The sequence below is a fragment of the Stenella coeruleoalba genome (genome assembly GCF_951394435.1).
Source record: "Stenella coeruleoalba genome assembly, chromosome: 15".
NCBI classification, from domain to species: Eukaryota; Metazoa; Chordata; class Mammalia; order Artiodactyla; family Delphinidae; genus Stenella; species Stenella coeruleoalba.
Genome location: NC_137161.1, coordinates 52979845 through 52993248, shown reverse-complemented (window position 1 = coordinate 52993248; position 13404 = coordinate 52979845). Strand labels below are relative to the sequence as shown.

General features: G+C 59.1%; 2 protein-coding genes across 11 annotated transcripts in view; one reads left to right on the top strand and one right to left on the bottom strand.

The window, feature by feature from the left end:
* Window positions 1-7646, top strand: part of ANKS3 (ankyrin repeat and sterile alpha motif domain containing 3) — a 29969-nt gene extending 22323 nt beyond the window's left edge. For 2 of the 8 annotated variants that reach the window (XM_079944186.1, XM_079944181.1), the window contains 8 exons: window positions 1556-1693; window positions 2205-2314; window positions 2590-2757; window positions 4896-5020; window positions 5484-5625; window positions 5993-6165; window positions 6476-6561; window positions 7026-7333. In XM_079944186.1, coding sequence (XP_079800312.1) covers window positions 1556-1693; window positions 2205-2314; window positions 2590-2757; window positions 4896-5020; window positions 5484-5625; window positions 5993-6165; window positions 6476-6561; window positions 7026-7294 — 1211 coding nt within the window. In that variant the 3' untranslated portion in view covers window positions 7295-7333. Of the gene's footprint in view, window positions 1-1555; window positions 1694-2204; window positions 2315-2589; window positions 2758-4895; window positions 5021-5483; window positions 5626-5992; window positions 6166-6305; window positions 6562-7025 lie in introns of all 8 variants that reach the window. The other 6 variants (XM_079944188.1, XM_079944183.1, XM_079944182.1 and 3 more) reach the window with 6 other exon arrangements.
* A 481-nt stretch (window positions 7647-8127) lies between these two features.
* On the bottom strand, window positions 8128-10680 carry NUDT16L1 (nudix hydrolase 16 like 1). Of its 3 annotated transcripts, none has more exons than XM_079944196.1 (4): window positions 10501-10680; window positions 10160-10420; window positions 9197-9419; window positions 8128-8264 (listed from the first exon to the last, which is right to left on the bottom strand). In XM_079944196.1, the coding sequence occupies exons 1-3, from the start codon at window positions 10651-10653 to the stop codon at window positions 9198-9200; spliced, it is 636 nt and encodes a 211-aa protein (XP_079800322.1). In that variant the 5' UTR covers window positions 10654-10680; the 3' UTR covers window positions 8128-8264; window position 9197. The 3 variants fall into 3 exon arrangements, with proteins under 3 accessions (XP_079800322.1, XP_079800320.1, XP_079800321.1); XM_079944194.1 differs by having other exon boundaries at window positions 8158-8259; window positions 10501-10663; XM_079944195.1 differs by lacking the exon at window positions 8128-8264 and having other exon boundaries at window positions 9217-9419; window positions 10089-10420; window positions 10501-10663.
* Window positions 10681-13404: the final 2724 nt, after the last annotated feature.

The window sequence follows — 13404 nt, the reverse complement described above, 5'->3', positions numbered from 1 at the left end:
TTCGTCCTTTGAGTTTCCTTTCTGTTGGTTAAAACTACAAATAGAACATTCTCTCCTGTAGGAGAGAGATAACTGAGCTTGGATCCATTCCTCACGTGGGTGGGTCAGCCCAGCAGGGAGAACGTGACCGTTGAGTCCCCTTCCTGTCTCTGCCGCATCCCCTGGGGAGGACTCTGCCCTCGCACTCTTTTCTCAGGGTGTGGATTTGAGAACTGCCCACCAGACACCTGGTAGGCCAGAACCCTAGACCCTGAGTTTCCAGATGGCCTGAGTTTTTGTCAGACCATCAGCTCCTGAGTGTTGAGTGCAGTGCTTTTGGGGAGCACAGGCGCTGAGTGCTTGGGGCGAGTTGGGCTTGACGCTGTCTCTCGTGCTGGCCTGAGTGACCAGACTCCAGTGTGGGTCTCACCCATCAGTGGCCAGGCCGCTGGTCTAGCGAGCAGCCCTCAGAACCCCCTCCCAGCCAGGAGACCATGTGAGGACTTGATTCCCTTCTCAGACCCTTGGAAGGGGTCCTGGCACTGGTTGGTAACCAGGCCTGCCTCCTCCCAGCATCCAGGGGGCTGACTGGTGAGCTGGTGCTGAAGGTGAGGACACGGGCGTCCGGTCTGGCAGCTGGGAGCTCGGGGCTCTGGGATGAGTAGCAGAGTCTGTTCCTTTGGAGAAGCCCAGGCCACCTGTCCTGCCTGAGCTGTGGCCGGGGCATAGGAAGGAGTGTTCACCAGCCTCTCAGCTCCGGCCTTTCAGGAGATTCTGTTTTTCTTCTTACACTGTGTGAAAGTTTAATTTTCTGTAAGTGCATATATGCTCTTTGCCAAAAGTTAAAAAACATTTTTGAATGATAAATAGCATGTGCTGATGTAAAAAATCTCTAACTTCAGAAAGGTATAAAGAAGAAAATAAGTTACCTGTGGTCCCACCAGCCAGGCTCTTTCATGCAAATACACGTACTTTCTGTGGGGCAGAGGCAGGGGCAAAGGCGGAATTAAACACTGGTTTGTGTTCCGCCTCTTCTTGTTTTCTCGCAGGCAGACATTCAGAGGTTATATAATTCACTGTCGCTGCCGTTAATGTTTAGCCAGGGCCTCTTACCTTCCTGTTCAGCTGGATCTTCTTGACTGGGGTTGACTGGCCCCTGTGCTGGAAAGTCGCAGGGGCCATGCAGGCCGGTGTGTGTATGAGAGTAGATGTTTCCAGCTGCGGGAACACCTTGTAGTATAGTTTTCCTTTGGCTCAGGAATTTGTAAATACAGCTTACTGTCTCCTACTTTGTCCTCTTGGCAAAGCAACAGCGTGGCGTGATAGAGAGGCCGCCACTGCCAGGCCTGGCTCCACGTGCACCCGCTGCTGGGCACAAGCCGGTCACTAACCCCTTGGAGCCTGTTTCCTCATTTGCGGACGGCACAGCTCTGTCCAGGTTACCGTGGCGAGTAGAGAATGCTGTCCTGGGGCTCCCCTCGCCGAGATCCCTCTGAGGTGGTGGTTGTGTGTGGAAGGAAGAACTCGTCCTTCCTTATGCATGTGTGTGGATTTACATGCCCTATTCTGTCCACAGAACAGGTGCCTCCACGGGGCTACGTCACCTTCAACAGCAGCGATGAGAACCCCCTGGAAGAGGGGGGCCTCTGCTACAGGGACGTCACCTCCCCCATCAATGAGCGGGATGTGGAGAGCAGCAGCAGCAGCAGCCGGGGTACGCACACCCCCCCGCCACCAGTCCAGCTGGGCCGTGGCCCTGTGATGGGTCCATCCGGCAGAGGAGAGGGTGAAGGTTAGAGAAGGTTCTGGCTGTTGTGAGGAGAGTCATAATCTGGCGTGGGGACAGGTGAGGAGACTTCTCACCCAGGGTCTCTGAGCAGGATCTGGGAGTCAGTCCAGACAGACAGGCTTAGTCTCTTGACTGGTAAGTCCTTAGGAAATGTCTTCGTATGTTATGTGCATCGTCCATTCCACAGCTGTTTACCGAGTGTCCTGTGTGCCAAGCACTGGCTAGATGCTTGCATTTATCGGTGAACAGAGCAGACAAACCCTGCCGAGCCTAGAGAGGAAGGGCCTGGCCTGGCAGTCGGCGTGAAGCAGAAGCAAACAGTGAACGATTGGAGGGGCCGGGGAGCGCTGTGGCTGAAGCCGCTCGGGGACAGGGCTCTGGGGAGTCGCCATGGGCGAGGCCTGTGGTCAGGCGTCCTCGTCTTCGCCATTGTCAGAAGAGCACGCCTTCTGTGCCCACCTCGGGGCCGCGCGGAGCAGCAGCAGCAGTGAGGGCCTGGCCCGGGCCCCGGAACTCAGCAGCGAGGCCTCCCTGGAGAGCAACGAGGTGACCCTCCCCCCCTCCTCCCCCTCCCCCGGCGTCGTGGGGGCTGCCTAGCAGTTCACTTGAGGTGAGCGTGTCCATGCAGTGCCACGGGGGCCGCCACCGGGGAGGCCTCTGGCAGGCGGGGGAGTTACGGGAAGTTTCAGACCTTCCCCACCGTGAGGGGAGCGTGCAGAGGAAGCCGCATACACTGGCGGTGGGGCAGGGAGCAGAGCTTGGATGCAGCATGTCAGCTGCCAGCCCCCGCAGTTGCTTTAAACACACACCTCTCACCACAGGATTCGGATCATGCGCGGAAAAGCTCGGTTCGCAAACAAACTAAAAGCTACGTGAAGACCAAGAATCGTTACAGCAGCAGCGACAGCCAGTGGCCTCCTGGCACCGGGACTTCCTGTGCCCCAAGATTGATCCCCCAGACTGACAGGTCCCCCTACTCAGGACCCCAGGTAAGACCGTGGGGCTTCTTGTGATTTGTGAGGCAGTTATTTGTACTTCCCATGGGGCTGGCACTGTTGAGAGAAAAGAGTGGGGTGGTTTTCTCCACACGACCTAGAAAGCTACTCGGGCTGAGAGGATTCCTAATGGTGAGAGGAGCCAGTTGCCGGGCTTCTGTTCATTCCTTTCCATGGAGGGATCCGTCTCTCCCCCTGGTTTCCATGCTCAGCTCAGCCTCCCTGAGCCTGGGGAGGAGAAACACAGGACCAGCATCACAGAACTGCTTTCAGGTGACAGTGACAAGCTGCATGGGAAGCAGAGGCAAAGTGGCACTTAGTCGGGACTTAATGAGAATTGCTGCCTTTCTCATCGTGGCTGCTCTGATTGGGCAGTTTGTCCAGGATTACAGGTACAACAGCAGCGCCACTGCCTAGTGTGTTCTCCCACCCTCTGCGGGCATAAGTGGTACAGAGGTGGAAGAGAGGTCAGCATTTGCCATTTATTAAAGTCACAGCTCTGCTCTTCACTAAAAGCCTGTGATTTTGCTGGTTTCTCCTCGCAGCCCCTCTGGCGAGCTTTCTCCAGCGCCTGTGTTCCCAGGCTCGGTGAGCAGCTGACCTCTCCATACCTTAAACACATGCCGATTGGAGCCTTTAAATCAGCTTCTTTAAATATGTTCCAAGATTTGGTGTATGTGCTTGGCAGAGGAGCCGGTGGGGCGAAGCTACCTGCTTCTGGGTCGGGGTTTCCTACGTAGCAGAGCAGCTCCGTCACTGCCATCTCCTGAAAGTCAGCCCTTGACACAGGGTTTGTAAAACAGAAACAAAGAAAGAATAAAATATGTTCCAAGAGCTAAAGGAAACCATGTCTAAATACAGAATATCAATAAAGTGATAGAAATAAAAATGAACCAAATAGAAATTCTGGAACTGAAAGTACAATAACTGAGATGAAAATTTTACTAGAGGGGCTCAACAGCAGGTTTGAGCACACAGAAGAGAGAACCAGAAGACTTAACATAGATCACTTGAGGTTATCCAATCCGATAAAGAAGAATGAGGAAAAATGAACAGAAACCTGTGAGACACCAGCAAGTGTAACAGCGTGCACGTAATGGTGTTCCTGGGGAGGAGGGAGGGAAAAGTAGAAAAAATGTTTTAAAATAGCCAAATCTTATCAGGGGAAATGAAAAGACTGCTGTCCACTGCACAGTCTGTGGGGCCAAGGCAGAAGAAATCCTGGAGAAACATCTAAAGGTGCGAGAATGCAAGTTAAGAAAAAATAATCTCTCAGATACTGGAAATTTTGATTTGGGGATCCAAGAACACGTCGATCTGGGGATCAAACTACCAGGCATTGGTACCTACAGCCTGGACCTCTACGTGGTGCTGGGGAGGCCAGGTTTCAGCATCGCAGGCAAGAAGTGCAGGGCAGGCTGCATTGTGACCAAACACAGAATTAGCGAAGAGGAGGCCCGGCACTGGTCCCATGGGATCATCCTTCCTGGCAAATAAATTCCCATTTCTATCCAAAAGGCCAAAAAAAAAGTTTTCAGTGAAAAAAAAAAAAAAGCCAAATCTTCTCAGATTTGATCAAAAAATGAATCTGCACATCCAAGAAGCTGAATGAGCTCTAAGTTTGTTAAATTCAGAGCCACACCTGGACACATCACAATCAGAGTGTCACTAAACAAAGAATCTGGGAGCAAGAGACAAGTGACTCAGCACGTACAACGGGATCTCCAGACAATTAACAGCGTATTTCTCATCAGAAACCACAGGGACCAGAAGACATGGACGACATGTTAACCAACAGTGCAGCGTCCAGCAAAGACTGTCCCCCAGAGTGAAGGAAAAATGAAGAGTCCCGGGTCAGCAGAGACCGAGAGGAGCTGCTACCGCAGACCTGCCACAGGGTGTGCTTGCTGCTGCAGTGAAGACACTGGTCCAGAGACGCCCTGCCTGCCCTGCCTGAGGACACACAGGGGGCAGCCCAGGCTCTCTGCCGAACTTGGGAGTCAGCAGAGCTCAGGACAGGCCAGGTGCTCAGCAGGAGAAAGGCAGCTCTGTGTGCAGCACAGGCCTTTTCCTGCCCCCACGTCTTCGTGGCCTGCCTGTCTTCTGACCTGCCCTGGCTCCTCACCCTCTAGGACCTCGCCACACTGCTGGAGCAGATTGGCTGCCTCAAATACCTGCAGGTGTTTGAGGAGCAGGACGTGGACCTCCGCATCTTTTTGACCCTCACTGAGAGCGACCTGAAGGAAATCGGCATCACGTGAGTCCCAAGGCCTCTGGCTACGATGCCCAGGAACCAGCTGAGGTGCAGCTCCCAGCATTTGGGTGGAGACCCTTCCTGTCCAGTGGCCAGCTTTCTCCCTGCTGTCAGCTGTCCACTTCTGCAGCTGCTCCCAGCTCAGGTGCAGGCAGCCTGGGTCCCGAGGCCCCGAGCTGGCCCAGCAGACACTGCTGTGCTCAGGGCACCCTGACATTTTCCACTGTCCACCTTTGAGAGCATCCCCAGCAGCCCCAGCTCCCTGTCTAGTGAAAGCAGCAGCCAGGCAGGGTGGGAAGGTCACGACTCCTTACGATGCTTTCTGTCTTCTGTCCCAGGATCCTGGGGGCTACTCTCCCCCTTCAAAGCTGGGATCTTTCTAGCAGACAGTCTTGGTAGAAGGACGGCCCACGGAACCTCCACATAGAGCAGGTGCTGATCCGTGTCCTCTCACTCCCTGCTGTAGATTGTTTGGGCCCAAGAGAAAGATGACCTCTGCCATCGCCCGCTGGCACAGCAGCGCCCGCCCCCCCAGTGATGCCTTGGAGCTGGCCTACGCCGACCGGCTTGAAGCCGAGATGCAGGAGCTTGCCATCCAGCTGCACAAAGTAAGTAGAGAGCTGGGGCAGGGGACGTGCAGAGGACACAGAGTGGAGACAGATGCCCAGAATCAGCGGAGAGCAACAGCCAGGGCGGGTGACAGGACAGCGAAGCCAGGAAGCATCATGGCTTGGATGCAGTGGGGCGCACAGGTGGGCACAGGAGGGAGAAAGGGTGTCAGCAGCGCACACCACAGGGCTTGCAGGAAGGGGCCCAGGCCGGGGGGGCTCCAAGGTGGAGACAGGTCCCCCCAGGCCAGGAGAGGAGGAGGCAGTCTGACGGCGGAGATGGAACCTGGGGTGGGGGAACCCTGCCCGAGTGGTCATTCCCCACCCCTGAACCAGCCTGCTGCACCTGCTGCCTCTCCCGCTGCAGCGCTGTGAGGAGGTGGAGGCCATGCGGGGCCTGGTGTCACAGGAACAGGAGCTGCGGGCCGTGGTGGAAAGCTGCCTCCTGGAACAGGACGGCGCCCGCAAGGACGTCCATGCACAGTTGCAGGAGACCTGGGCCCTGGCCCGGGACGCTGCGCTTGTCCTGGACCAGCTGCAGTAAGTGGGTGTCCGAGCTGCCCCCGGGCCAGGGCCAGGCCAAGTCACTGTTTCCTCCAGATTCTTCCAAGAATGGGTTGTTTTCAGGGCCTCCTGGAGTCACCGCCACCCCAGTTTCATCTGGCTGTCCCTCCTTGCAGGGCAGACCAGGCAGCAGAGGGGCCCCGTGTGGGTCTTTTCTCTGCCCGGGCTGCACAGGCACAGGCTGGCAGGGCGCACAGGGCAGAGCCCCGCTTCACACTCTGGGAGAAGGGTGTCTGCGATCGCCTGGCCTCTCCCCTCACCAGCGATTGGTTCTCGTGTCCGGCAGAGCCTGTCAAGCTGAGCTGTCCGCCCGAGTGCAGCAGGATGAATCCCCGCTCGAGGCCATGCTGGGCCCAGGCCTCCCCACAGCTGGTAAGGAGAGCAGTGTCCTGGACCCAGAACAGGTAGACAGAGGGCAGGGACACCTCCCCAGGCTGGGTTTTACCACTTGTCTCAGTGCAGTTATCACACTGACACCACCCCACCCCAGATCCTCTCACGTGTCCAAGCCCACGTCCTCACTGTCCCTCCAGGTGGCCTTTGGGCCATGGCTGCCTCCACTGTCCAAGACCTCAAGTGACTTCTACAGCCCCTGGCTGGGCCCCCCCAGGGCATAGCCCAGTAGGCAGGGGCCCTCACACACATTCCTGGGGCTGAGCCCTGACCGGCGTCAGCGCTTTGCTCCACAAGTGGGAGGAGAACACTCTGATATAATGAGGGGGACGTATGGCACCAAAGGTTGGGGGAGGGGGCGTCCCTTGGTCGCAGTGGCTCAGGATGGAAAGGCAGGGCCCGTGAGCACAGACCCCAGGCCTACTCAGCTCTCTGCCCTGCAGACTCCAAAGGCTGGCAGGCCGCCTTGCAGGCCCTGAGCCTCCCTCAGCTGTCGGGAGCCCTGGAGGATCGAGTCCGGGAGATGGGTGAGTCCAGGGGGCCGGACAGCCCACCAGCCCTCAAGGTCATCCATTCCTGTGTCCTCGAGCCCTCCAGACTGCGAAGCAGTAACTGTCTGCCCCCATTCTCAGGGCGAGTGCTGTGCTTAGTGACCCAGAGCCTGGAGAAGCTGCAAGTGCTGAACGGGAAGGAGAACTGGCGGGAGCCTTAGCCAGGGGGACGGTGAGTGTTGTCCGTCCAGGACCTCGGCCCCAAGAGCAGGGCAGCTGTGCAGCCGAGCGAGCGCCCCCCTCAGTCTTCCCTTTCCCTTCTCAGAATCTGACGTGGGGTGACTGATCCACCCTGAAGCTGTGTGCCCAGAGGACAGGAGGCCAGCGAGCGGGCAGCTGCAGTGGCCAGGGCCAGAGGATCGGGCCCCAGGAGCAGCTGGCAGACAGGACGGGGCTGTGGCCGGTGCGAGGGCAGCAAGGCCCGCACTGAGGCAAGACGAGGGTCTGTTATCCAGACCGGGAGTGGGGCCCAGAGCAGGCAGGGCCTTGGGGAGAGCGTGTCCCCACACACCACAGGCGCCACACTGAGGTTCGCCCAGACAGGTGAGGACTGGGGCGGGGTGCCTGGGCAGCATATGTCATTTGCTGGAAAATAAAATTTAAGATTGGCTGGTGAGGGGTTCAGTTCTGGTCCCACGGCCTGAGGTACTGGCTGATAAACCACAGTAAGAGGAAAGCTGTGCCAGGGCCCTTGCCCAGAGCACCATGCTCAGGGCAGGACCAACTGGGTGATCCCTGCTGCCCCATCCCTCTGTTGCCTGTAGCTAGGGCCACCTTTGCATCAGAACCCCCATGATTCTACAAAGCTACCTGGAGAGCGAAGCAGGCCCCAGAAATAAGAGAGGAGCAAGTACAGGTGTTTTATTTACAGAGCAGAGTGTCCTTGCCCACATGTGCCAGCCACTTCGTCGAGGCTCTAAGATGGGACACCCAGGCTGGGCCGGGAGCATTGCTTTCCTTACCAAGCCAGCGCTGTGGAAACTGTGAGCTTCACTGAGGAGTCTTTCCAGACGTAGGGCCATAGGAGACCGCCAGTGGTGACCTTCCTGTCCTGTGGTGGCTCTCCTGTTGTCATTGTGCACGCTTGGCCAGTGCTGCCAGACTGCTTCCTGGAGGTGCCTGCAGGCTGTGCTGGGAACAGAGAGGGGAGGCTCTCAAAGGAAGCAGCAGTGGGCTCAGCCCAGGTGCCACCAGAGCCACCAGGATCAGGGAGAGGCATCACACTGTCAGTCTCAGTGAAGAAACCACCAGACCAGGCCCATGGCCCAGAAGAGTCCATGGCTGGCAGTGCCACAGTCAACACGGGGAGGTGGCTGGCACCCCCACCTGGGAGGGGAGGCCTGCATCAGCTCCACCTGAATGGTACCCAGAGCCCCGCTCTTATGCCCGGCCCCTGCCCTCAGGTCCCTGGGTGGCGGGGAAGGGGACACCCTCGTGCATCCACCCCTAGGCCTGTAGCCAGGACTGAAGAACACACAGAACAGCAGAGGCACAACTTTACTGTCCTTTCTCCAGCAGCTCCCTGTACACCTGGGCCCCACAGCCCTGACTGTTCGCAGGGACAGGGCCCAAGACAGAGCAGGTATAGCTGCTTTGAAAACTCACCACAAATAAAGCTAACAACCAAAATTAACAACATAATCTCCTATCCTGGGCTGGCGTTTCTCCAGACCCTGGGGCTGGCTCGGGGCAGGACGCAGGATGGAGTCAACCCAAAGTTGGCCTCCACAAGAACAAAACTGCCACGAGAACAAAGCAACTTCTCCAGGGTCCAAGTGCATGTGCACTTATCCACTGAAGCCATCAGGAAACACCTGGGGCTCCACCAGCCCACGACACGCACGCAGAGAGCTCGTTTTAGAGTGGGTGCACCCAGGCCACCACCCAGTAACTGCTCTGGGCAGTGGAGAAGAGGAGGTGCCCACTCCCCAACTCAGTCGGAATGGGTCAAGCACAGAACATGCTAGAAGACACACTCCCACAATGAGGCTGGAGGACCCAGCCTCAGCCCACGGGTACAGAGCGCCAGGGGGAGGGCGACAGACACAAGGCACAGGAGCAACCTCAGGAGGAAGATGGGAGCAGCTTCTCTAGGGCCTTCTTCTGCTTTTCTGTGGCCGCAGCCAAAGCTTCAGCCAGCTTTTCCTCGGGCATCATGTTGAGCACCTTGAGAGCAAAGAGGAGCTGGTACTTGGCTGTGCTGATGAAAGCGTTGCTCAGGAAGTTGGGAAAGCCACCGACTCGGTCCTTCTGGGTGTACAGTGGGACGCGCACGAGCCCCAGCACCTGCATGGAGAGGAGACCAGGATTGGGACCAGGCCCCCACACGGATGGCATGGCCTTGGCAGGAGGGGCTTGTGAGCAGCTAGGCCACGGGAAGGACAGCCAGGTTGCCAAGGACATAATGGGAGACCCAGGTAGGGTTGGGTGAGGTAGAAGCCAGCCAGCTCCCTTGGTGCGGTGCAGCCCCTCTCTTCCCCAAGCAAGTTTCAAGGCCATCCCCATGCACATCCCACTCTCAAGTCCCAGCCCTCAACCACTAGCAGGAAGCCCCACAGTCCACACCCCCATGCTCCCTCTTTCACCTGGTGCATCCCAAACACCCCAAGTGCCACTCCCAGTCTTCCAGACTATAAAACCCAGAAGTAGAGCCTTCATCCCTCACACCATGAGATTCCGGCCCATGAACCCAGACCTACAAGATCCCCTTTTTACTCTGCAGTTTCACACCTCCCGGAGCAGGCACCGCCCCTTCCCATCCTCCCACCGATCCCACTCCCCACTCCCAGGATTGGCAATGGCAGGCAGCAAGGCAGATGGAACACAGCCCCGAGGGAGCCCCAGCCCCGGCCCCCCTCCCACCCTACCCGACCCCTGGTCCCTCTCCCCACCCCGAAGCTGGAGACAGCGACACCCTCCCAAACTGTCCAGGGGACCCTCAGGGGGACGTGTTACCCATCGGTGCCTTCCGCGGGGCCAGAGCCAAACCCCGGGGCGGGGGGCGGGGCCCGAGCAGCGGCCCCCACCTCCAGGCCGTGATCCCGCGAGTGCACCGCGCTGATCTCCACAGCATGCAGCTGCTCCAGCGTCAGCTGCCGCGCGTACAGGTGCGCCACGACGCGGTGCGGGCCCTCGGTCAGGTGCGAGCTCAAGTAGTCGGCCTCCGTGAGGCGCAGGCAGCCCAGGCCCAGGCCCAGCACCCGATTCAGTCCGTCCTCCAGCGACCAGAAGCGCCGGTCCACGAAGCCCCCGGGGAAGCCCAGCAGTCCGTCGAAGCGCATCTGCATCTGCAAGGGAGCGCCGGGTCACGGGCGCAGGTCCGAGTGGCGTCCCGTACCCGCCCGCCCGCGTCCTCCCGCGTCCTCACCAGCACCGAGAAGCGCATGGGGATGCGGCCGAAGAGTTGCCCGGGGTTTGCGGCGTACAGCATGGCGTGGCACGAGTGGCTCCAGCCCGGCCCCAGACGCATCGCCTCCACCCGGCTGATCTGCTTCAGCTCCGGAACCGCCGCCGCCGACATCTTGGCACTACCCACCGCGACCCGTGCACCGCCCTTACGTGCATGCGCGGGCCCGCCCCCGCCGCGCCCGAGCAATCCGCGGACAGCCGCGCCCCTGGGCCCCGCCCCTCCGCCAATCGCTGACGCGCACCAGGGCAGAGCCCGTCACGGCTCTCCGACGCTCCGTTGCGGGGCGGAAGGGGCGGGCACAAAGGGAATGGCTGCGGGCGCCCCAGCCGTCACCCAATAGCCGCGCACCCCGAGCGGGCCCCGCCCACGACCCTCGAAAACCACAGAGCCCAGGATGCAACGCGACAGCCGAGCTCGCAGGAGTGGGGCGTGGACTTCGGGTCCTCGGGCGCGCGGCGCTTGCGGGGTGGGGGCGGTGCTTGCGGAGTCAGGGTTCAGACTACCCGCCCCGAAGAGGGCAGGAGAAGCCCCAGCGATCTCTTTGCCCTCGGCCCTCCCCCAGCGCCTGCCTGGGAGCACCGCCCCGCGGGCTTCCCACCGCCAGCTCCAGGTCTGGCCGGCTCCAGCTTCTGGACGCGAGGGCGCCTCCTGCTTCCCCCAAGGGGCTCAGCTGAGCCCTGGGATCAGAGGACACAACCCTCCCCTGCACGCACGCCAGCCCCATCGTTCTGCAGCCGGCTAAGCACTGGAATCCAAGGTCACTGCTGGTCTGCCTGACTAGAAGAGCAGGAAAGCAGAGTCTGGCAAAGCTCCAACTGCCCTCACAGTACAAGTCCACACCCAGCACTGAACTGGGTGCATGGTGAGGAGTTCTGGGGCTCCCTAAGCCCAGCCTGCTGGGGCAGAAGTGATTTAAATCCCGGGGCAGGGAGCTTCCCAGCCCAGCGCACCAAGTACCCTGCCTGTCAGACACCATAGCCAGGTACTGTTGGAGGAAATAAGGTCTCCCCCACTTTATTCCGAGGAGGAACCTGGGGCTTAGATGAATGGGACTTGCCTGAGGGCACCCAGCAGTTTGTGAGAGCCAGGATCCCACCCAAGATTCCCACTGCCTCCTACCCAGTGTACACAACAGAAAACCGTGAAGCTTCAGCAGAAGGGGGCCCGAGTTACTTACCAGCTGTCTGTACTGGAGAAGGAAGTTGCTAGGGCTCGGAAGCGTCAGAAACAGCCATCAGAAGGACAGTAGCGGGGCTCCCCTGGATCCTATGGTGCCACTCGCTCCACCAGCTGGCCCAAGCTCCATTTTTCTCCCACCGTGGACATGGATTTGCTGAGGGAAGGCACCACAGCCTGTGCTCACAGGATGGGTGCCATGGCACAGCCTCAGGAAAGCCATGCAGCCGAGGGCAAGTTCTGTGCCCTGACCGGGGCTGAGAAGGAGAGGGGCAGAGGGCAGGCGAGGGTTGGCAGGATTCGCCAGAAACTCATTCACGTTGGGTCCTCGGTGGTGTTCTGTCAGACGTGGGGAGTAAGGACCCAAAGAGAGAGGCTCTCCCCTACCATGGCCCTCTGCCAGGGGTCAGGGCTCAGGTGGGGCAGCCACAGCTGGCAAGGGGAAGCCAGATTCCAGGGCAGGTAACCGTGTCTGAAGGGGAGAGATTATCAAGGGGAAGGGCCAATTCAGGGAGGACCCCACCTCCAGGCCGCAGACATTAAGAAAGGAGGTGGGTTGGTTTGGGGGCAGTGTGGAGGGAGATCCAGTGCAGCCCATGCAAGAACCCATGTGACACTGAGCGCCCTTCTACCACACTGGGACCATGCCAGACCCAGGCACAACTGAGGGTGGCAAGCCTTCCTTGGGGCAGGGACAGGCTGCCTGAGTCAGAGGGGACCAGAGGAGGCTACTTGGAACTGTGTCCACAGAGGAGCCAGGGCCCTGCTGGTGGGTGGTGGTTCAGGCAGTGCTGCAGTGGGTGTTCTGGAGCCCCAGCCTTTCCCTACGGGGAGGCTGCTCGCTGGGCAGGGGAGCGCAGACCAAGCAGAGGGCCCTGGCTGGGCTCCAGCATCCTGGCAGCCAAACCTGCCCCTCCAATCCATTCCCCACATGACAGCTGGAGAAAGTTGCTCCCTTGCTTAGAAGCCTCTGGCTAAAACTACCCCACAAGGTGTCTGCACCCCACACCCCCAACTCTGATGCTTCAGCCACTTGCTGGACACACTTGGTCCACTCCTGCCTCTGGGCCTTTGCACTTGCTGGGCCGCCTGCCTGGGGTGCGCTTCTGCGGAGAGCTCCTTGGCAGCATTCAAGGCTCAGCTGAAATATCTCCTCAGAGAAGCCCTCCCCAGCCACAGGTTAAATCAACTCCATCTCGTGACCCGCTGACTCTCTTCCTAACAGTAACCAGACCTGGGAAAACTTGGATTACTTGCGTGGTGTCTCACTGACTAGAACACAGGCTCCAGGGGCCTTGCCCATTTTGACTTCTGGCAGAGCAGGCACTCAGTTCACGGCGGTGGGATGAATCAACTCGCTGAAGCAACCTGCACACTTGGAGGCTTTGGGCTCTGCCACCTGCTCAGGAGGCAGAGCCAAGTCCCAAGGGTCCCTCCTTTGCTCCAACCCAACAATCAGCACGATATGACCAAAAGAGTAATAACAGCAGTCCTCACGCCCTCCTGGAAGTTGTAGTTCGCGGACATCTTATACATGAGGGAACAGAGGCTGCAGCCACAAGTTGGCACCTGCACTGCTGTGAGGGCGTCAGAGCTGCCACCAGCTACTCAGCTGTCCTGCCTCCCAAGAAACAGCCTCAGTCCTAAGGTGCTGTGCACGGAGGAAGGAGCGGGTGGGATATTGCT

Bases quoted from the DNA above. Each gene is read 5' to 3' on its own strand.
- NUDT16L1 (XM_079944196.1), bottom strand. From the start codon at position 10,653: ATGTCGGCGGCGGCGGTTCCGGAGCTGAAGCAGATCAGCCGGGTGGAG. The intron at 10,421-10,500 runs GTGAGGACGCGG...GCTCCCTTGCAG, and splicing joins CCATGCGCTTCTCGGTGCTG to ATGCAGATGCGCTTCGACGG. The intron at 9,420-10,159 runs GTGGGGGCCGCT...CTCTCCATGCAG, and splicing joins CGCGGGATCACGGCCTGGAG to GTGCTGGGGCTCGTGCGCGT.